At 42.5% G+C, this 23107-nt stretch overlaps 2 protein-coding genes and 1 long non-coding RNA gene across 3 annotated transcripts in view; 2 read left to right on the forward strand and 1 right to left on the reverse strand.

Annotated features, from left to right (window-relative positions):
- chrna11 (cholinergic receptor, nicotinic, alpha 11) overlaps positions 1–140 on the reverse strand; it is a 32258-nt gene extending 32118 nt beyond the window's left edge. The window contains exon 1 of the mRNA XM_061931361.1: positions 53–140. Within this exon, the coding sequence (XP_061787345.1) occupies positions 53–104 (52 nt within the window). The 5' untranslated portion in view covers positions 105–140. The remainder of the gene's footprint in view (positions 1–52) is intronic.
- LOC140677603 (uncharacterized) overlaps positions 1–152 on the forward strand; it is a 29786-nt gene extending 29634 nt beyond the window's left edge. Inside the window, exon 4 of the long non-coding RNA XR_012049374.1 lies at positions 35–152. This is a non-coding gene — a long non-coding RNA (uncharacterized lncRNA). The remainder of the gene's footprint in view (positions 1–34) is intronic.
- Positions 153–3631: 3479 nt separating this feature from the next.
- Positions 3632–23107, forward strand: part of LOC133577553 (small conductance calcium-activated potassium channel protein 1-like) — a 35255-nt gene continuing 15779 nt past the window's right edge. The window contains exons 1-4 of the mRNA XM_061931512.1: positions 3632–3799; positions 5562–5835; positions 10656–10702; positions 14248–15070. Of these exons, the coding sequence (XP_061787496.1) occupies positions 14261–15070 (810 nt within the window). The 5' untranslated portion in view covers positions 3632–3799; positions 5562–5835; positions 10656–10702; positions 14248–14260. The remainder of the gene's footprint in view (positions 3800–5561; positions 5836–10655; positions 10703–14247; positions 15071–23107) is intronic.

The following is a 23107-nucleotide window of genomic DNA, read 5'->3' on the forward strand; positions in this document are numbered from 1 at the left end:
CCCCTGTTAAAGAACACCGCTATCCTTTTTATAGAATTCTATAGAAGCTCACCGTGTATCAACGCGGACAATCCTGAAAGGAGCAGAGCCGCCGAGTGCCACATCCTGCTGGAGAGAAGAGCGGGATGCTGGAGGACGAGGAAGAAGAGTGGCAGGCAAGCAGAAGGAGAGGTGTGGGAGGGGGCGGGGAGGGAGTCAGGAAGGAAGCCGCAGGAAAGCCGCCGGTCTGCATCCACTTAGCAACTGCTGATGGAGTGAGAGAAGAGAGAGGCGACTCTTCTTTTTTTCCGACGCTATTTTTGCCGTCTGGCTCGAGAAGAAAATGAAGGGCATGTAGTCAAACATGTCAGCGATGTGTGTGTGTATTGGGAGGGGGGGTCGGCGACAGGGTTCAGGACGCCGTTTAATTGGTCTGGTCGACATGAGCTGACCTTATTAAAGACACAAAATGGATGTCTATACGTGAATTGACACTCCGGTATAAAATATAATATAATATACAAATATAAGTACCGTATTTTTTGGAGTATAAGTCGCACCTGCCGAAAATACATAATAAAGAAGGGAAAAAACATATAAGTCGCACTGGAGTATAAGTCGCATTTTGGGGGGAAATTTATTTGATAAAACCCAACACCAAGAATAGACATTTGAAAGGCAATTTAAAATAAATAAAGAATAAGGAACAACACGCTGAATAAGTGTACGTTATATGAGGCATAAATAACCAACTGGTATGTTAACGTAACATATTATGGTAAGAGTCATTCAAATAACTATAACATATAGAACATGCTATACGTTTACCAAACAATCTGTCACTCCTAATCACCATGAAATCTTATACGTCTAGTCTCTTCCGTGAATGAGCTAAATAATATTATTTGATATTTTACGATAATGTGTTAATAATTTCACACATAAGTCGCTCCTGAGTGTAAGTCGCACCCCCGGCCAAACTATGAAAAAAACTGCGACTTATAGTCCGAAAAGTACGGTATGTAATTTCCCTTACATAATGTAAGTACATGTAACTGATTAGCATGTCTTGACCTACATCCGATTGATTTTATTGTCTTTAAGTTCACTTGTGCATTTGTCCAAAAAATGTCAGCGCACCAAAAACTACAGTAAAAAAAGATCATATATTAATTTAAGTACCCTTTTAGATGGACCAGTCTGTAAGATACATGAGATTTTGGGGGTATTTAACACTTTTGCACAGGGAACTACGACAAATATTTCCGCATATAAGGCAAATCTTCCACCAGCACAAGCCCGAAGAAGAATTTTGGTGGAGATTTTCCAGAATGTGTGTTGTTACAACCATGGTATTTCACTAGTGTGCTTTTATTTTGAAGGCATGATTTTACCGGCTACAGCAGGTCACTTATAAGGTTCAAGGGTTTTATTCGTCACATGCAGAGTACACCACAGTGAAATGCTTTTTTCCATGCTCTTCAGATATTGCGTACAGTGGGATCTAAACACTAGTTGCTGAATCTAATACACTAAATGCAAAAAATACAACAATTTGAATACTGTAGCTCTGATGTACATTAATTACAACAGTGTTTTTCAACCTTTTTTGAGCCAAGGCACATTTTTTGCGTTGGAAAAATCCGAAGGCACACCACCAGCAGAAATCGTTAAAAAACTAAACTCAGTTGACAGTAAAAAGTCGTTGTCGCAATTGTTGGATATGACTTTAAACCATAACCAACTATGTATAAATATAGCTCTTGTCTCAAAGTAGGTCTACTGCCACATCACGCCATATTTTGCTGTTTTCCTGTGTGTAGTGTTTTGGTTCTTGTCTTGCGCTCATATTTTGGTGACTTTTTCTCTTTTTTTTGTATTTTCCTGTAGCAGTTTCATGTCTTCCTTTGAGCGATATTTCCCACAACTACTTTGCTCTAACATTCAAGAATATTTCAGTTGTTTTTATCCTTCTTTGTGGGGACATTGTCGATTGTCATGTCATGTTCGGATGTACTTTGTGGACACCGTCTTTGCTCCACAGTAAGTCTTTGCTGTCGTCCAGCATTCTGTTTTTGTTTACTTTGTAGCCAGTTCAGTTTTAGTTTCGTTCTGCATAGCCTTCCCTATGTTTCAATGCCTTTTCTTAGGAGCACTCACCTTTTGTTTATTTTTGGTTTAAGCATTAGACACCTTTTTACCTGCACACTGCCTCCCGCTGTTTCCGACATCTACAAAGCAATTAGCTATCGGCTGCCACCTACTGATATGGAAAAGTATTACACGGTTACTCTGCCGAGCTCTAGACAGCACCGACACATCATTTGCAGACTATAATTACTGGTTTGCAAAAAATATTTTTAACCCAAATAAGTGAAATTGGATCATCTCTCACGGCACACCAGACTGTATCTCACGGCACACTAGTGTGCCGCGGCACAGTGGTTGAAAAACACTGAATTACAAGACAATAAGTTGCACAATAAGTCCCAGTAGTTATGGTAGAAGTATCAGTACAAGTAAAAGTACAGTAGTCACATACAGTACCAGTGCAATATCAAATAGTATAACAGTATATACAGTATACACGGTATATACAGTATAAGAAGTAATAAATATTAAGGTGTCTACAGTTCTTTTGGCAGTTGGGTAGTGACAGTAGTATGAACAGAGGTAATGGAACAGTATGACTTCTTTATACTCTTGTTTTTTACATTATTTACAGTCATTGAATGAAGAGTATTGTAGTCCGGTAATTACAGTGGTAAGTAAAGTGATTCTTGTGCAATTGTGATAAGTGTTAATCAGCGGCAACTGCAAAACCGTATAAATGTACAATCGGCACATATTATTATTACACAATTGCCCCTTTCATTTAATTGTAATCATTTTGTATGCTAACAAACTAATGAAAAAACTGATTTACAATAAGAGATCCAGGTCACAAGCAGATATTAAAGTTCAGCTATTGTATAATTAATTTCATAAAGGGTTCCAAAGACAAGAAAAATATTTAAAATAGCTTTTTGCATCAAATAAAAAGTAGTTGCATTCAGCATTTTTTCTGTCAAAATTAAAACACATTTAGCTAAATTGCCGACACATCTTTCCAAGTTATTGCAGGCCACATAAAAAGAAATGGCCCCCGGGATCTGATTTTGAAGCGTGTTGGCCACACGATGTGCTAACCCTAACCCTAACCCTAACCCTAACCCTAACCCTAACCCTAACCCTAACCCTAACCCTAACCCTAACCCTAGTTGCTTTTCTGAAAAAGTACAAAAAAAGACACTGTTATGACAGTAACATGTCACCCTGGCAGAAAACAGTAGACAGTGAGAAATATTTCTGCATGCTTTGAATGGGAAAACGTACCGCCATCTCATGGACAAATAGTAGTAACCAGTCGTCCAAATAGAAGTTGGAGTTAAAAATGTCACTTTTTTATGGAAGAAACGTGTTGCTTTTTGTGTAGCTTTGCAATTTTAGGCTAATTTAAGCAACACATGGCACTTGCAAAATCCATGTGATGGATGTGTAGGTCAACCCAATATTGGAGATGGATGTTTTTTTCTTTCTTTGATGAGTAAAAACCGCTGAGGTAGTGTGTGCATGTTTAAAAGTGTGTTCCTCATCTGTCCTCCAGAGAATGCTGATGCAGGGCCAGAGGCAGCAAGAAGCTGATCGACAAAGGCAAGAGTTGGGCTGTATAATAGATGAGCCTATTACTTGGACTCCAGCCTTTGGAATGAGCCGGATCTCCAAGGAAGCCTGCTAGACTTCATGCTCTGCTGCACACTCGGGAATATCAGGATGGAAGGTGAGCACCACACGGACCTTCACTGATTACTTCCTGTATGCAATTTCACAGACTAGTTTTGTTAAAAAAAAATATTTTTTTTTTTTTTTTTTTTTTTTAAATGTACAAACCCCGTTTCCATATGAGTTGGGAAATTGTGTTAGATGTAAATATAAACGGAATACAATGATTTGCAAATCCTTTTCAACCCATATTCAATTGAATTCACTACAAAGACAAGATATTTGATGTTCAAACTCATAACCTTTTTTTTTTTTTTTTTCAAATAATAATTAACTTAGAATTTCAAGGCTGCAACACGTGCCAAAGTAGTTGGGAAAGGGCATGTTCACCACTGTGTTACTTGGCCTTTCCTTTTAACAACACTCAGTAAATGTTTGGGAACTGAGGAGACACATTTTTTAAGCTTCTCAGGTGGAATTCTTTCCCATTCTTGCTTGATGTACAGCTTAAGTTGTTCAACAGTCCGGGGGTCTCCGTTGTGGTATTTTAGGCTTCATAATGCGCCACACATTTTCAATGGGAGACAGATCTGGACTACAGGCAGGCCAGTCTAGTACCCGCACTCTTTTACTATGAAGCCACGTTGATGTAACACGTGGCTTGGCATTGTCTTGCTGAAATAAGCAGGGGCGTCCATGGTAACGTTGCTTGGATGGCAACATATGTTGCTCCAAAACCTGTATGTACCTTTCAGCATTAATGGCGCCTTCACAGATGTGTAAGTTACCCATGTCTTGGGCACTAATACACACACCCCCATACCATCACAGATGCTGGCTTTTGAACTTTGCGCCTACAACAATCCGGATGGTTCTTTTCCTCTTTGGTCCGGAGGACACGACGTCCACAGTTTCCAAAAACAATTTGAAATGTGGACTCGTCAGACCACAGAACACTTTTCCATCTTTGTATCAGTCCATCTTAGATGAGCTCAGGCCCAGCGAAGCCGACGGCGTTTTTGGGTGTTGTTGATAAACGGTTTTCGCCTTGCATAGGAGAGTTTTAACTTGCACTTACAGATGTAGCGACCAACTGTAGGTACTGACAGTGGGTTTCTGAAGTGTTCCTGAGCCCATGTGGTGATATCCTTTACACACTGATGTCGTTTGTTGATGCAGTACAACCTGAGGGATCGAAGGTCACGGGCTTAGCTGCTTACGTGCAGTGATTTCTCCAGATTCTCCGAACCCTTTGATGACATTACGGACCGTAGATGGTGAAATCCCTAAATTCCTTGCAATAGCTGGTTGAGAAAGGTTTTTCTTAAACTGTTCAACAATTTGCTCTTGCATTTGTTGACAAAGTGGTGACCCTCGCCCCATCCTTGTTTGTGAATGACTGAGCATTTCATGGAATCTACTTTTATACCCAATCATGGCACCCACCTGTTCCCAATTTGCCTGTTCACCTGTGGGATGTTCCAAATAAGTGTTTGATGAGCATTCCTCAACTTAATCAGTATTTATTGCCACCTTTCCCAACTTCTTTGTCACGTGTTGCTGGCATCAAATTCTAAAGTTGATGATTATTTGCAAAAAAAAAATGTTTATCAGTTTGAACATCAAATATGTTGTCTTTGTAGCACATTCAACTGAATATGGGTTGAGAATGATTTGCAAATCATTGTATTCCGTTTATATTTACATCTAACACAATTTCCCAACTCGTATGGAAACGGGGTTTGTACATTTAAAACACTTCCTCATAATATGTAATGGTGGTTCTTTGGTTAACATTTTGCCTCGATTGTGTTTTACAGACTGTTTTCAAGCTGCTTTCTGACCGTCTCTGCAGGATGTTTAGTGGGCAGTCTTATCTACATTCCTCCACTTCAACAGCATCTTCTCCCCGCCATCTTTGTTGCAGTTTTTAGCACTTCCATAGCGAGGCTACTTTTTATTAGAAATGGCAACAGCGGAGGTTGCATGTGCTTGTACGAGACAGTCTACCCTACCACAAGAGGGTAGAGAAAAAGAAGGCGCTTATTGACTACAGCGCGGACTACAATGGGGGACGCGCGCAAAGCACATTGGGTAAAGCTCTACCATATGAATAACAATAATAATAATAGTAATACATTTTATTTGTAAAAATCACTTTACATTGAGTAAACAACCTCAAAGTGCTACAGTGTATTAGAAAAAATAAAAATAAAAAGATGATAAAAAATAAATTAAAATAAAAACTAGAACAGCCAAATAGCTAGAACTAGTATGCATATATCTAAAAAAAAAAAGCTTTTTTAAAAAGAAGGGTTTTTAAGCCTTTTTTAAAAGCATCCACAGTCTGTGGTGCCCTCAGGTGGTCAGGGAGAGCGTTCCACAGACTGGGAGCGGCGGAGCAGAAAGCCCTTTCTCCCATTGTTCGTAGCTTTGTCCTCTGAGGTTGGAGGAGGTTAGCCTGTCCGGATCAGAGGTGTCGTGTGGAGGATTTGGGGGTTTTGGGGAATAATCCACTGACTTCACCAATGGGGCAAATTCCAAATGGCTCGTTTGGAGGAAGCATGAAGGAAGACAAGATTCCATCCATCCATTTTCTACCGCTTATTCCCTTCAGGGTTGCGGGGGGCGCTGGAGCCTATCTCAGCTACAATTGTTTTATAAATATCATTATCGAGACTTATGCAGATCCCAAATGCACAACAGCATATATACGTTGGTTTTGCATAATAGGGCCCCTTTAAAGATTCCACGAAGCAAGGGTTCAATTCTCACATATGCTTAAGTAAAAAAAAAAGCTGCACTTTATTCCCCTCAACTTCAGTCTGTCACTGCGTGCCTTCAACCAATGTGCGCACTTTGAGTGGAGCAACCCTGAAATATGTCATGTAATACAATGATAAAAGAGGTGGTTACAATAACACATTTCATCTATGGCAGCAGGAAGAAGACGCTGCTGCGCCTGAATACACACACTACATCACCATGACAACACGCGTAGTTATGACAAGCACTGCCTGGATTCAGACGGCCTTGTTTGAAATGTGAAGTGTTATCTTTTTCATTGATTTTAATGACATTCACAATTGTTAGTAGAAAACCAGATGTTCCATCATTTTCCCACAGCCAAAAAAAAATTCCATCTTATTAGTGATGAGTAATTCACGACTTGGGCGTGTCCACAGGCTGGATGAGAGAATACAAATAAGACAAACGTACGTAACTTACACTGAGTAGAAAAACACATAAGTGCAAACGGGAGACTTTGGGCCCTCGATGAGCAACTCTCTAAGCGCTGACACATCACCTCTACTTGATAATGTACGATTGACAAACCCACTACCAATATTCACTCCCAACTTGTCAGCTTTAGGAGCTGCAGACCTAAAAAATTAATTGTGTTCATAAATAGTCTGACATTTGAGGGGAATTCAATTAGTATTTCACTTTGATGTCCAGGCATTAAATTATTGTTATGAAACAATTAAAATTGAAAGCAGAAAACGAACTGGCGTTTGTCCGTGCGCCCTGCATCGTATCGCTAATAAGCAGCCGCAGTAATTAATGGCTGCAAGTATTAGTTTGTTTAATTCCACTTACATGCATGCCAGAGGGGTGATGCATAAGAGGAGCCTCTAATTGAAAGACGACTGGCCAGTAGCCACACATGCTCACACACGCACACACAGAAACGGGGAGACATGCTAAGCTAGCGGCGATACTGATAGGATTTACAAGCACTTGGCTGGAGGCGTGAATTAATTGACATGCTGGCAGTTGTTTACGTGTATGATGCAATCTGACCCTCACACTCTTTGGGATGCTCCTGGAGATTGGGAACGAGCATCTGGCCCGACTCCTCATTAGGTACACTAATCTGATTAAAACCAATGGAAGATCTGAACCAAAAAAATACGATAATAAAGCTGAGTTGTGATGGAGACTGTCAGAAAGGTATTAATTTAGTTTTTGTAGGAGTGCTTCATATTAGTTAAATAACCCAAATTAATAATTTTTCATTAATTTGTATATAAATTGGCAATATCTCAACATTCTTAACAAAGTCAAAAGTCATTAACTACTTCATAATCAAACTAAAATGAAGTAAAACTCCTCACTCAGGAGAAGAAGGGGACATTGGCTCAGCAATACTGTCACCTCGCTACCCACTACGTAGAGCAACCGTGCCAGAAACCTGAGGGTTGCAGGTTCGCTCCCCGCCTCTTACCATCCAAAAATCGCTGCCGTTGTGTCCTTGGGCGGGACACTTCACCCTTTTCCCCCGGTGCCACTCACACCGGTGAATTGAATGATGAATGATAGGTGGTGGTCGAAGGGGCCGTTGGCGCAAATTGCAGCCACGCTTCCGTCAGTCTACCCCAGGGCAGCTGTGGCTATGAAAGTAGCTTACCACCACCAAGTGTGAATGATTGATGGGTTCTACATGTAAAGCGACTTTGGATACTTAGAAAAGCGCTATATAAATCCCAGTTATTATTATTATTATTATTATCTATTAAACAAGACAAGAAGCAAGGAATTAAACAGAGACAGAATTCAATTTAGCTCAATTGAGGAGAAACGCGTAGACACTGTACCCTTCGACACTCTCTGACGAAAGATTGTACGCCTCCTCTTTTATTTGGACTTTCCCTGATTACATGGCAACAGCTGTTTCTAAGGGAGGGGGGTCGTAAACAGCCATCGCCTTTGGTTACAAAACAGTCTAAAGAAAAGGTCGTAAAACAGTTCAAAGAAAAGGTGCCTGGAGGGAGGTCAGGCCCTGCCTCCTCTACGCTTTGCAGATCTCGGGTAAAGACAAAATCTTCCTCCATCCATCCATCTTCAACCGCTTATCCGGAATCGGGTCGCAGGGACAACAGCTCCAGCAGAGACCCCCAGACTTTCCTCTCCAGAGCAACATTAGCGACTTCCTCCTGGGGAATCCCAAAGCGTTCCCAGGCCAGAGAGGAGATGTAATTCCCCCATCTGGTCCTTGGCCTGCCGCGGGGTCTCCTCCCAGTGGGACGTGCAACGAGGACCTCCCTAGGGAGACGCTCGTGAGGCATCCGCACGAGATGCCCGAACCACCTAAGCTGGCTCCTTTCCAAGCGAAGGAGCAGCGGCTCTACTCCGAGTCTCTCTCGGGTGACTGAACTTCTCACCCTATCTCTAAGGGAGATGCCAGCCATCCTTCTTAGGAAACTCATTTCGGCCGCTTGTATCCGCGATCTTATTCTTTTGGTCATGACCCACACTCCATGACCATAGGTGAGAGTAGGAATGTAGATAGCTCGGTAGACCTTCTGGCTCAGCTCTCAAAATCTTCCTGTAGATTACAATACATCAAAGAAACCGACACCCTCATGTCGCTCCCCATCCTACACAGTGGAGTTTTACAAGCCTTTTGATTGGTAAGATCAAAGACAGCTTTTGTCTGCTCGCCGGGAACTCATTGAAACACAAAGTTTTGTGATAACTTAGATACAATTATTCTGACGGTGGTTATCATTACCATGAAAGAAAAACACCAAAATAAGCCAAAGAACAAGCAAAACCTACTCAGTGGCCTAGTGGTTAGAGTGTCCGAGCTGAGATTGGTAGGTTGTGAGTTCAAACCCCGGCCGAGTCATACCAAAGACTATAAAAATGGGAACCATTACCTCCCTGCTTGGCACTCAGCATCAAAGGGTTGGAATTAGGGGTTAAATCACCAAAAATGATTCCCGGGCGTGGCCACTGCTGCTGCCCACTGCTCCCCTCACCTCCCAGGGGGTGAACAAGGGGATGGGTCAAATGCAGAGGACAAATTTCACCACACCTAGGGTGTGTGTGAGACAATCATTGGTAAAGAAAGAAAAAGAAAAAGCCTTGAGGAGGTACTCCGTAAGTCTCACTTTTGCAGGTGTATTTAATGAGCAAAAGTAATGGGACGCGTGGCCATAAAACCAGCAGGAAGTGAAAATACTGTGTTGGGAAAACAAGATTTTCTAAATTCATGTTATTTTTGCCTTTAGACATTGGAAGCATACAATTGTCCAAAATTCCCATTCTGTCCATCCTACCCTTAATCATACGCATCGTCTTCCGATTAGATAATACCCGTCTTTATCCTGCAACTATCCGGAATCCGGATACACCCGCTCATTTTTTTCCTCCCCCCCCCCCGACCCTATTTCTCTTCTCCAGCCTCTCCATTTGCAGCGAGCCATATTATCTGTAGATCCATCTGTCACATGGATTTAGGTAAATAACCACACAGGATGTCATTGTCATGACTTTCGTGCTTAATATTCCACCTGCCCTCTGCATATCGTTGGCCTAAGGAGTGACATATTTGATATTTCATAAGCTCATAAGTATTTGGGTCTGGCTTGATTGAAATGTAATCTGCTGAATAAATTCTGGGGGCTGTATCATAATAACAAAAAATAAATAAATTAGTACTGCTCCTCCATTGGCGGTCATGACACTGATTATTACAAAATTTGGACTAAAAAGTGATGTCATCGGCACGACTCTTTGCAACATCTGCAAGTTGAGTCTGCGCCGTCGTTAAACCCAGCTTAAAGGAAGACGTCCTGATGGTGGGGCATTGGAATGCGTTCAGATGAGGGAATAAATGTGCGGGACATGTAATGGATCTCATGCATGTGTGTTTACCTCGTCACATGGCGTCCTGGGATCTATATGGGAGGAGCTGCGCCATGACGAGGCTGCTAATGGACCGCAGTAAAGTTTGTTTAGACGACAGTATTGTCATCTGATTACATCACGACATCCTGCAAACTCTCAATGGAATCATATTTTAGATGCATGTGTATTCCCTTTTATTATCATTATTTATCCATTATTTAAGGAAATGTACACATTTTAATTGGACCTTTTTCTTTTCTTTTCTTTTTTTACACCAGAGGCACCAGGACCATTGATAACCTGAGGAAATTATCAAATAAAGCAGGTAAGGCTTTCTGTTCTGTTTGGCAGAAATAAGATTTTTCTCAATCGAAAAAACTTTGTAGAACAGGAAAAATAATGCAAAAATAAATGATAATTATATAAATCCAAACCAAAAAATATGTAATTAGTCAATTTTTTTTTCTTATGTATTACATGCAAAAAGTATACAATTACAGAGCCCACAACTTACAAAACTCATTCTGCAAATTGGTAAAAATGGGATTTTTCTCAATGTAAAAAACTTTATATGACTGAAAAAAATCATGGAAAAAATACATAGTCCATCCATCCATCCATTTTCTACCGCTTATCCCTTTCGGGGTCACGGGGAATGCTGGAGCCTATCTCAGCTGCATTTGGGCGGAAGGCGGGGTACACCCTGGACAAGTCGCCACCTCATCACAGGGCCAACACAGATAGACAGACAACATTCACACTCACATTCACACACTAGGGTCAATTGAGTGTTGCCAATCAACTATATAACATAATTATTAATGTATGAATTCATACAAAAAAAACATTTTTAATATTTATTTTACTTTTGTTTAAATACATTTTATATATGCTAAAAGTATAAAAAATGTATTTAAACAAAAGTAAAATAAATATTAAAATGCTTTTTTTTTGGATGAATTTATACATTAATTTATATTACATTTATTAATTTATACATTTTATGTATGCTAAAATTCTTCTTTCTGAGCTGCCACCTTATCGTGGTAGAGGAGTTTGCATGTCCCAATGATCCTTGGAGCAAATAGGTCCTAGGTGAGGGATCAGACAAAGAGCAGCTCAAAGACCATTATGAAAAGTACAAATCGAGGACCTAGATTTCCCTCGCCCGGACGCTGGTCACCGGGGCTCCCCTCTGGAGCCAGGCCCAGAGGTGGGGCACGACAGCGAGCGCCTGGTGGCCAGGCATGCCCCCATGGGGCCCGGCCGGGCTCAGCCCGAAGAGGCAACGTGGGTCCCCCCTCCAATGGGCTCACCACTCATGGGAGGGGTCATAGAGGTCGGGTGAGCTGGGCGGAAGCCAAAGGCAGGGCACATGGCGGTCCGACCCTCGGCTGCATAAGCTAGCTCTTAGGACATGGAACGTCACCTCGCTGGGAGGGAAGGAGCCTGAGCTGGTGCGCGAGGTGGAGAAGTTCCGGCTAGATATAGTTGGACTCACTTCGACGCACAGCAAGGGCTCTGGAACCAGTGCTCTCGAGAGGGGCTGGACTCTCTTCCACTCTGGCGTTGCGAGCAATGAGAGGCGACGGGCTGGAGTGGCAATTCTTGTTGCCCCCCCAGCTCAGAGCCTGCACATTGGACTTTAACCCAGTAGACGAGAGGGTAGCTTCCCTCCCCCTTCGGGTTGGGGGACAGGTCCTGACTGTTGTTTGTGCTTACGCACCAAACGGCAGCTCAGAGTACCCACTCTTTTTGGATTCCCTTGAGGGAGTACTGGAGAGTGCTCCATCGGGTGATTCCCTTGTTCTACTGGGGGACTTCAACGCTCATGTTGGCAACGACAGTGCAACCTGGAGAGGCGTGATTGGGAAGAATGGCCGCCCGGATCTGAACCCAAGTGGTGCTTTGTCATTGGACTTTTGTGCTCGTCACGGATTGTCCATAACAAACACCATGTTCAAACATAAGGGTGTCCATATGTGCGCTTGGCACCAGGACACCCTCGGCCGCAGTTCCATGATTGACTTTGTAGTTGTGTCATCAGATTTGCGACCTCATGTTTTGGACACTTGGGTGAAGAGAGGGGCGGAGTTTTCTACCGATCACCACCTGGTGGTGAGTTGGCTGCGATGGTGGGGGAGGATGCCGAACAGACCTGGCAGGCCCCAACGCATTGTGAGGGTCTGTTGGGAACGCTTAGCACAGTCTCCTGTCAGAGAAAGTTTCAATTTCCACCTCCGGAAGAAATTTGAACATGTCACGAGGGAGGTGCTGGACATTGAGTCCGAGTGGACCATGTTCCGTGCCTCTATTGTCGAGGCGGCTAATTAGAGCTGTGGCTGCAAGGTGGTTGCTGTCTGTCATAGCGGTAGTCCTAGAACCCGCCGGTGGACACCAGCAGTGAGGGGTGCCGTCAAGCTGAAGAAAGAGTCCTATCGGGTCCTTTTGGCTCATGGGACTCCAGAGGCAGCGGACAGGTACCGACAGGCCAAGCGCTGTGCGGCTTCAGCGGTCGCGGAGGCAAAAACTCGGATATGGGAGGAGTTTGGAGAAAGCCATGGAAAACGACTTCCGGACGACTGCGAAGCGATTCTTGCCCACCATCCGCCGCCTCAGGGGGGGAAGCAGTGCACTGTCAACACCGTGTAAGGTGAGGATAGTGTGCTGCTGACCTTGACTGCGGATGTTGTGGATCGGTGGAGGGAATACTTCGAAGACCTCCTCAATCCCAACAACACGTCTTCCTATGAGGAAGCAGTGCCTGGGGAATCTGTGGTGGGCTCTCCTATTTCTGGGGTTCAGGTTGCCGAGGTAGTTAAAAAGCTCCTCGATGGCAAGCCCCGGGGGTGGATGAGTTCCTTAACGCTCTGGATGCTGTGGGGCTGTCTTGGTTGACAAGACTCTGCAACATCGTGTGGACATCGGGGACGGTACCTCTGGATTGGCAGACCGGGGTGGTGGTTCCTCTCTTTAAAAAGGGGAACCTGAGGGTGTGTTCCAACTATCATGGGATCACACTCCTCAGCCTTCCCGGTAAGGTCTATTCAGGTGTACTGGAGAGGAGGCTACGCCGGATAGTCGAACCTCGGATCCAGGAGGAACAGTGTGGTTCTTGTCCTGGTCGTGGAACAGTAGACCAGCTCTGTACTCTCGGCAAGGTCTTTGAGGGTGCATGGGAGTTTGCCCAACCAGTCTACATGTGCTTTGTGGACTTGGAGAAGGCATTCGACCGTGTCCCCCGGGAAGTCCCGTGGGGAGTGCTCAGAGAGTATGGCGTATCGGACTGTCTGATTGTGGCGGTTTGCTCCCTGTATGATCAGTGTCAGAGCTTGGTCCGTATTGCCGGCAGTAAGTCGGACCCGTTTCCAGTGAGGGTTGGACCCCGCCAAGGCTGCCCTTTGTCACCGATTCTGTTCATAACTTTTATGGACAGAATTTCTAGGCGCAGTCAGGGCTTTGAGGGGATCCGGTTTGGTGGCTGCAGGATTAGGTCTCTGCTTTTTGCAGATGATTTTTGATAAAAAAAAATCAAATAACAAAACAGAAGTTTAAAACATGTGTGCACCTCATGAGTTATCTAATTGGACAATGCAATGATTAAATATTTTTAATAGATTACTTTTGGGATAAAATATGCCTCAAAAATATCAATGATTCCGGTCCCTAGCACAGGTAAGTAGATTTACTTAATTTTAATTTAGCAGTATCACATGCTTGACTTATTTTTACACTTAACTGTTCATTTAAAACATTAAATGTTACTCCATCAGAAAACTTTGGAAGAGATTGTGTTCTGTTTTAGAATTACCATTGCAATACGGGGAAAAAAGCTACAGTTTCTAATGCTGTCCCCTCGTTGACTCTTAGTCGTGACTTTACCATGGATCACCACGTCACCTCTGTTAGCTTTACTCTGGTGGATGAAGGCCGCATGGAGGACCAGCGCTCTCTCCTCCAACCACCAAGGACGCTTTCACCGCGCCGGGCCTGCCCTCCCCAGTGCGGGATACACCACACGGTGCAGAGATCAGCGGACCACACGGTGTGGCTGGACAGAACCCAGGCCATGGCCACCATGCCTTTATACAATGGCCACCTTTGCCCCAGAGCCTCACCGTGCTCTGTGAGAAGGGGAGACAAAGGCAAAGGCAAGGACAGGAAGAAGTCTGAGACTTGCAAACAATCCCACAAGGATCGGAACCACAAAGGCAAAGCCAAAAACTCAAACGCTTCCAGACTCCAGGTGAAAGCGTCCTCTTGTAATGATGTTTCGCCGTGCGGGTCCCCCTTTAAGAGCTGCAGGAGGCAAGTCCACCTCAAGGATGAAAGGAGGCCAGATAACCTTTCCTTGGAGATGAACGACCGCCAGAGCCTCCCAGAGATCATCATCACCAGCAGGGACGACGAAGACCTCCACCCTCACACAGAGTCGCCGCCGTCTGAGGCAGCAGGCCTGCTGCCGGGGTCCGAGCGCGACACCCCCCGCACTCCCCATTCCAGTCCCAAACACAAGGCGGACGCTAAGGACGACCAGTACTGGAAGACCCACAGCATCGGGTGGCGGCTGGTGCGCAGGAGGGCCCTGTTTTTACGCAGGCAGCGCCTGAATGACTGCGCTCTTGCTGTGGGGATTTTTGGCGTGGTCATGATGGTGATGGAGACCGAACTCTCTTGGAGCGTCTACAGCAAGGTCAGTCATACATCATAACTGCTGCTATATTGTCATGGTGATGCTTTTGTGGTATGATAGCAAGTGGTATGGCATAGTTATCGGTATGTCTGATATCATACGGTATAGGTATTGGTATGGTCTGATATCTTATATCGTGTAAAAATAGAGTATGGCCAACTCGATTTCAGGCGATCTCCTCAATAGTTGGTCAAAAGGCACTCACATGATTACAGGGCGCCATGACTGCTACCAACTTTGAGCTGATCCTATGTGTTTGCAGTGCTTCGTCATTATTTTTCCAACGTGTAGAAATGCGTTGTTGTGCAGCATGGGGCTGCTCCACCCGCAAGAACTGTGGAAAGCTTTTACATCACTTTTCCAAAAACCCGGGAATTAAATGGTAAATGGGTTATACTTGTATAGCGCTTTTTTACCTTCAAAGTAGGGCTGGGCGATATGGCCTTTTTTTAATATCTCGATATTTTTAGGCCATGTCACGATACACGATATATATCTCGATATTTTTGCCTTAGCCTTGAATGAACATTTGATGCATATAATCCCAGCAGTATAATGATTCTATGTGTCTACATTAAAACATTCTTCTTCATACTTCATTAATATATGCTCCTTTTAAACTTTCATGCAGAGAGGGAAATCACAACTAAGTCAATTTAGCAAAAGTGTATTTATTTAACAGTTATTAAGCAGTGGCACAAACATTCATGTCATTTCCAAAACAGAAAGTGCAAGATTGTCAGAGACATTTTAAAACAAGCTATGAGTGCACTTTTGTGCATGATGTCACTAAGATGACATATCAAAACAACACTAAATTAAAGTGCACTTTTTGTACAGAACGCCACTACAATAGTTTAAAACAAAGAAAGTGCACTTTTGTGCATGATGTCACACAAGATATTTCAATAACTGTCAAATAAAAAGTAGCTCCATAATAGGTAATCAAATTGTGTACGTCCTTCGCTATGTGGTAGGTTCCTGCGGACGTAATCTCCTTCTGTTGTTGACTATTTTTTTCATAAGGTCTTGATGTGGAAATGGTTGCCTCTGCATTTTGTTGGTGTGGCACCGAACGGAGATGTTGACATGCGGAGTTTCAAGCACTCTTCATTCTCTCGCAGGTGACTTTTCAAATGATGCTACATATTAGCAGTAATGTTACTTTTTGTAATGTGTTAATTCCACGACTGTATATATCAGTATCAGTTGATATCGGTATTGGTTGATATCGGTATCTGTAATTAAAGAGTTGGACAATATCAGAATATCGGCAAAAAGCCATTATCGGACATCCCTAAATATCACGATATAGTCATTTTCTATATCGCACAGAGACAAACCCGCGATATATCGAGTATATTCGATATATCGCCCAGCCCTACTTCAAGGTACTCAAAGCGCTTTGACACCATTTCCACATTCACCCATTCATACACAATTTCACACATTGATGGCGGGAGCTGCCATGCGAGGCCCTAACCACGACCCATCAGGAGCAAGGGTGAAGTGTCTTGCTCAAGGACACAACGGACGTGACTAGGTTGGTAGAAGCTAGGGATCGAACCAGGAACCCTCAGATTGCTGGTACGGCCACTCTCCCAACTGCGCCACACCAAAGAAATTAAAGGTTCGCCGTCAAGTTTGTCAACACTGGAGAGCCACCGATTACAGCGTCTTGTGCCAGGTAAACCCAGAACACACAGAAGCTAATAAAAATAATAACAGAAGAAATTAATAAAAAAAAAAAAAACATGGGTTTACAAAAACAGACTATCTCAGTAAAACTAAAATAATTAAATTGTATGTTGAGACAATGAAAGAGTAAAAGAAACCAAATTTTAGGTGTAATAACAGATGAGAAAATGAACTGAAAATCTCATAAAAAATACACAACACAAAGTGGCAAGAAATACGTCAATAATGAATAAAGCGCTCTCGTTGTGTCGTTCGTTAGGGTGCTTGCGTGCTTCCGTAACATGCCGAGCTACGCCGTCTGAAGTCTAGAAATTCTGGTAGGGCCACCAAAAGCGGACAGGTCTACAGGTAGAAGCGAGACGAAGAGTAGCCAAGCTGGTCCTCCAGGTTGGGGTTCGGCAATGGTCTAGTTCTTCATTGTAGAAAAAAGTATTTTACTACGGAAACCAGAAGCACTCAGTTTGAATCAATAAAACCAGGTGTCGAAGGGGTGACTTGCCATGTTCCTGAGGATGACAACATCCATTTCCTCAATGACCAGAGCATGATGGCGTCAGTTGTTCAAAGCCGAAAGGAAGCTCATCGACTGATAGGTTTACTTACCACACCTAAGTGATAGTGAACATTTGGTCAAATGAAAGTAACTCCTGGTGAAACTGTCGTTTTTTTCTGGCAAATAAGATGGAATACTTTGCCTTGGGGGAGCAATAATGATGTTAAAGTTTGCAGAGTTGGCTCTCATGGAATGGAGACCCATAAACGACAGAATCATGACTGCAAGATACTACTCTTAAGTTCATCAAAATAAAAATTATTTATTGTTATGTGCCAACACTCAAAAGATGAGTTGTATGAACAACTACAAAATGTAGTGGAAAACGTGAACAAACACGATATGGCGTTAATTACCGGAGACATGAATGCAAAAGTTAGAGCAATTAACAAAGATAAAGAGAGAATCATGGGAGCTCATGGAACCGGTACCATTAATGAAAATGGAGATGATTAGTAGATTTCTGTGGTATGAACAAGTATGTCATTACAGGAACATTATTTCCACATAAGGTTATCCAGAAAAATACACAGATTTCACCAAATAAAAGAACAACAAATCAAATTGATCATGTTTTAGTAAACCAAACATACAGATCATTAGTACTTGCCAACCCTCCCGATTTTTCCGGGAGACTCCCGAATTTCAGTGCCCCTCCCAAAAATCTCCCGGGGCAACCATTCTCCCGAATTTCTCCCGATTTTCACCCGGGCAACAATATTAAGGGCGTGCCGTGATGGCACTGCCTTTAGCGTCCTCTAAAACCTGACGTCACGTCCGCTTTTTTACCATGCAAACAGCGTGCCGGCCCAATCACATGTTGTATGCGGCTTCTGCAGACATACGTAAGCGACTGCAAGGCATACTTGATCAACAGCCTTACAGGTCACACTGAGGGTGGCCGTATAAACAATTTTAACGCTGTTACAAATATGCGCCACACTGTGAACCGACACCAAACAAGAATGACAAACACATTTCGGGAGAACATCCGCACCGTAACACAACATAAACACAACAGAACAAATACCCAGATTCCCTTGCAGCCCTAACTCTTCTGGGCTACAATATACACCCCCGCAACCACCAAACCCCGCCCCCCCTTACCCCGGCCACCTCAACCCCACCCCCCCACACCTCAAACCACCCCCCCAATCTCCCGAATTCGGAGGTCTCAAGGTTGGCAAGTATGTTAGTTACAGATACCAGAGTAATGAGAGAGACATATGTTGGCGGCTATCACCAACATGTCAGAACAAGGATTAAATTGAAATTGATGAGACAAAAACATAGATCAAGGACAAAGCACAATGTCATTAAAACTACAGGATAAGGCTGTCAAGAGCAAGTTTAGCCTAGAACTCCAAAACGAGTTTGCCGTTTTAGATGCCGTACCAGAAGAAACGGATATAGAAACAACGTGGGACCATTCTGTCAAAATTTACATTCAGGCTGCAAAGGAAGTTGTTTGAACAAAAAGAAAGAACCAAAAACCATGGATAAGTCATGAATCTTGGAAAAGGGTAGAAGAAAGGAAACAACTCAATCCATCCATTTTCTACCGCTTGTTTCGTTCGAGGTTTGCAGAGGGTGCTGTAGCCTATCTCAGCTGCTCAGAATTGACAGTACTAAATCCAATAGAGTAAAACAATGGACACTGGAGGAGTACACATCAAAAGACAAAGAACAAAAGAGAAGTATGACAAAAAACAAAAGGCAATGGATTGGTAATATAGCAAGTGAAGCCCAAAAAGCTGCAGACAAAGGACATATGAATTGAAATCAAACGAAGCAATACATCGAGTGTTAAAAACAAGCAAGGAAACATAATTACAGATGAAGATGGAAATAAAAAAGGTGGAAAGAACACTTTGAAGAGATACTTAAAAGAAAGATGCCCACAAACCCAGTTAAAATCAGCAAAAGGAACTATCCTGAGATAGACTATTAATAATAACCGAAGAAGAGATCAACTATGCAATCAGAAAGTTGCAAATTGGAATGACAGGTGGCATTGATATGATCACCCCGGAATTGTTGAAAAGGTACATAGAAACATCAACCAAGAAACTTCATAGTATCATCAGTGATATTTGGAATCTGGAGAAACACACTGTGATTGGAAAAAAGGTCTGATTATGAACCTACCAAAGAAAGGAAACCTTGACGAATGTGGTAATTGGTGAGGGATAATACAAACAAACAAAGTGCCTGGAAGAGTTATCATCAACAGAATAAAAACAGGCATTGACGAAAAGCTTAGACCAGAACAAGCTGGATTTAGAGAAAGCAAATACACAACTGAACAAATTATCATCTTCAAGAACATCATTGAGCAGTCCGCCGAGTAACAAATTCATTGCATAGATTTTGTCGACTTTGAGAAAGCATTTGATTACATTCATAGGGAAAGTTTGTGGGCGATAAAGAGGCAATATGGTATTCCAAGCAAACTCATGGACATGGTGAAGCTGCTGCTGTATTATGTATCTTGTGTGCAATACTAGACAATTGGTTTAAAGTCAAAACGGGTGTCAAACAAGGATGTTATGTCTGGATTTTTGTTCCTTCTCATTGACTGGGAGATGCGAGAGACTACCAGAAGCAACAACACAAATATTGCCCTGTTGTCCATGCAGAATAAAACAAATACAATTACTCGGCTATCCAAAAGAGTTGGACGAAAGATCAATGAAAAAAAAAAAAAAAATGACACTGTTAAATCAGACGGAAATGACATAGAGGATGCAGATTAGATGAATTCACTAATCTTGGTGCAGTTGTGAGCAAGGGGGACGGAAGTAGCGAATATATGAAAAGCAGATTGAACAAAGCAAGGACAGCATTCACAGAACTAAATAACATTTGGAACTCAAATCAGATTAGTAAGAAACCCCAAATCGAACTGTACAAATCTACTGTCAGACCTGTTTTACTGTGTGGATGTGAGATGTGTAACACTATCAAAAGTGATGAAAGAAAGTTGAACTCTTTCCACTTCAAATGTCTTCAATGAAAAATGAAGATCTTTTGGCCAAATATAATTTCAATTAATGAACTCCATATACTGACCCAAATCAACAGAATGAGCCAGGAAGTCAAAATGAGGCAGAAGAAGTTTGAGGCAGACCGAAAACAACATGAAAATGAAAGTGAATTATATTATATGCCCCCTTTTTCCTAGTGACTCAAAGCGCTTTTAATAGTGTAACCCATTATCTACATATTTAAGCTCTATTCAAACCAGAATGGCTGGCATTGGGAGCAGGTGGGTAAAGTGTCTTGCCCAAGGACACAAAGGCTGTGACTAGGATGGCGGAAGCGAATATCGAACCTGAAACCCTCCACGGCCGCTCTACCAACTGAGCCACAGCGTCCCCAAGGACAAAGGACAAAGAAGAAAAGAGGGAGGATGGAAGAACTGGAATGAAGTTAGAAGGCATGCTACCAACAGGACACAATGGAAGATGAGTTATGTGCCACAAAGCACCCCAAAGGGAATAAGCGGTAGAAAATGGATGGATGGATGTTTTAGACCAGTGGTTCTTAACCTGGGTTCGATCGAACCCTAGGGGTTCGGTGAGTCGGCCTCAGGGGTTCGGCGGAGCCTCCGTCGCGGAGGTCAAGACACACCCGACTCATCGGGTGCACATGCACTGTGGCCACACCAGCAGCACACCTGTCCCAAACCTGACTAAATAACAAGTTAAATGTTTTATTATTATAATCAAATGACAGCAGTCATTTCCATGAGATTATTTTCTAATATAAGTGTTTTGGCCCACTTACAATGACAATAACAAAACATATTGTTTTTGCAGGAGCTGTGTACTAGTATTGTATGTCTGGGTGGGGGTCCTGCTTTGGAAATAATTTGTACCCCTTTCAGATATCTCATTTACAGAGGTGGGTAGTAACGCGCTACATTTACTCCGTTACATCTACTTGAGTAACTTTTGGGATAAATTGGACTTCTAAGAGTAGTTTTAATGCAACTTACTTTTACTTTTACTTGAGTATATTTATAGAGAAGAAACGCTACTTTTACTCCGCTACTTTTACTCCGCTACTTTTACTCCGCTACTTTTATCTACATTCAGCTCGCTACTCGCTACTAATTTTTATCGATCTGTTAATGCACGCTTTGTTTGTTTTGGTCTGTCAGACAGACCTTCAAAGTGCCTGCGTTACTGGTGACGTTTCACTCCGTTCCACCAATAAAATGCAGTCACTAGTGACGTTTGACTCCGTTCCACCAATCAGATGCAGTCACTGGTGACGTTGGACCAATCAAACAGAGCCAGGCGGTCACATGATCTGACTTAAACAAGTTGAAAAACTTATTGGGGTGTTACCATTTAGCAGAGGTGGGACCAAGTCATTGCTTTGCAAGTCACAAGTAAGTCTGAAGTCTTTGCCCTCAAGTCCGAGTCAAGTCCCGAGTCAAGACAGAGCAAGTCCGAGTCAAGTCCAAAGTCAAGACTGGAAAGTCTCAAGTCAAGTCCCAAGTCCTGCATTTTGAGTTTCAAGTCCTTTCAAGTCGTTTAACCACAGACTAATATATTTACACAGATTGTGTATGCTTTTAAAATGCTGTATTTATTTATTAAAACATAGTGCATTTGAAATTGCAGGGAAAAAGATAGTGCTGACATTGCACTTCAAAATAGCACTATTAACCAGTCATTTTAAACATGTAACTCATTCCTTTACAGAATAAACACATTTGAAAAAAACAAGTGCAACTGTACTTATTTGCACAAAAGTGTTAACATTGTATTTCAATGGCATATTGCATTGTAACTAGTTCCACAGCAGTTTCTATCCTGTTCTTACCTTATCTCATTGATCTCATCTCATACTGTATGTGTGTTTATGTGTGCGTACACATGAAAAACATAACAAATATATGAACATAACAATGAACAGAGTTGTACTTTTTAGATGTCAGGACCCTATGCAATATGTACACATATTCTTAATATAGTATACATTTTAACTGACCTTTATTTGACTATGTTTGTCTTTTTGTAGGTGGCTAAAATACGCGGTGCTGCTGACCACCGTCTAACTTTACGTTACTGTGTGTGATACATTGACTAACGTAATGTTACTGTGTGTGATACATTGACTAACGTAATGTTACTGTGTGTGATACATTGACTAACGTTACGTTACTGTGTGTGATACATTGACTAACGTAACGTTATGTGTAGGTACCTCATGCAACCCTGCTTAAAAAAAAATCACTTGACAAAAAGTATGAATAAGGTAGCAAACTGCAGTGGACGCAACAGATTGCCGTGTTTGCAATGACGTTGTAACCATAGACATCTTATAAGTAGACGCAGGTTGCTGTGACGTGAGCAATTTGGCCGCCATCTTGAAGTGGTGATGAGGAGCCGGCGAGCAGCCTAAACTGACAGTTGACAGGTAGAAAACAAAGATGCCGGGCTGGTGTTCAGCGTTTTCCTGCTCAAATGAGCGGACTGTTGAAAATAGGAATCGGGGGATTACTTTTCACAAGTAAGATTTAACATTAACGTACTATTGGTTGTATCTTATGAAAATAATATTACCACAGAGTTGAGAAGGATCAAAGATCTTCAATATTTGTATGTGAAAATCACAAATAAATCTTCTGGGGGAGGATGACGCCCCTACAGGGGTTTGGTTTACAAACTTTCAGCCCCACCTAAAACAAAATTCACCAGCCGCCACTGATTATGATGCATTCTCATTTTAGGCAAAGTATAAGACAATACTTTCTTAACAGTATAATTGTA

This window comes from Nerophis lumbriciformis, linkage group LG37 (genome assembly GCF_033978685.3).
Source record: "Nerophis lumbriciformis linkage group LG37, RoL_Nlum_v2.1, whole genome shotgun sequence".
Classification (NCBI taxonomy): Eukaryota; Metazoa; Chordata; class Actinopteri; order Syngnathiformes; family Syngnathidae; genus Nerophis; species Nerophis lumbriciformis.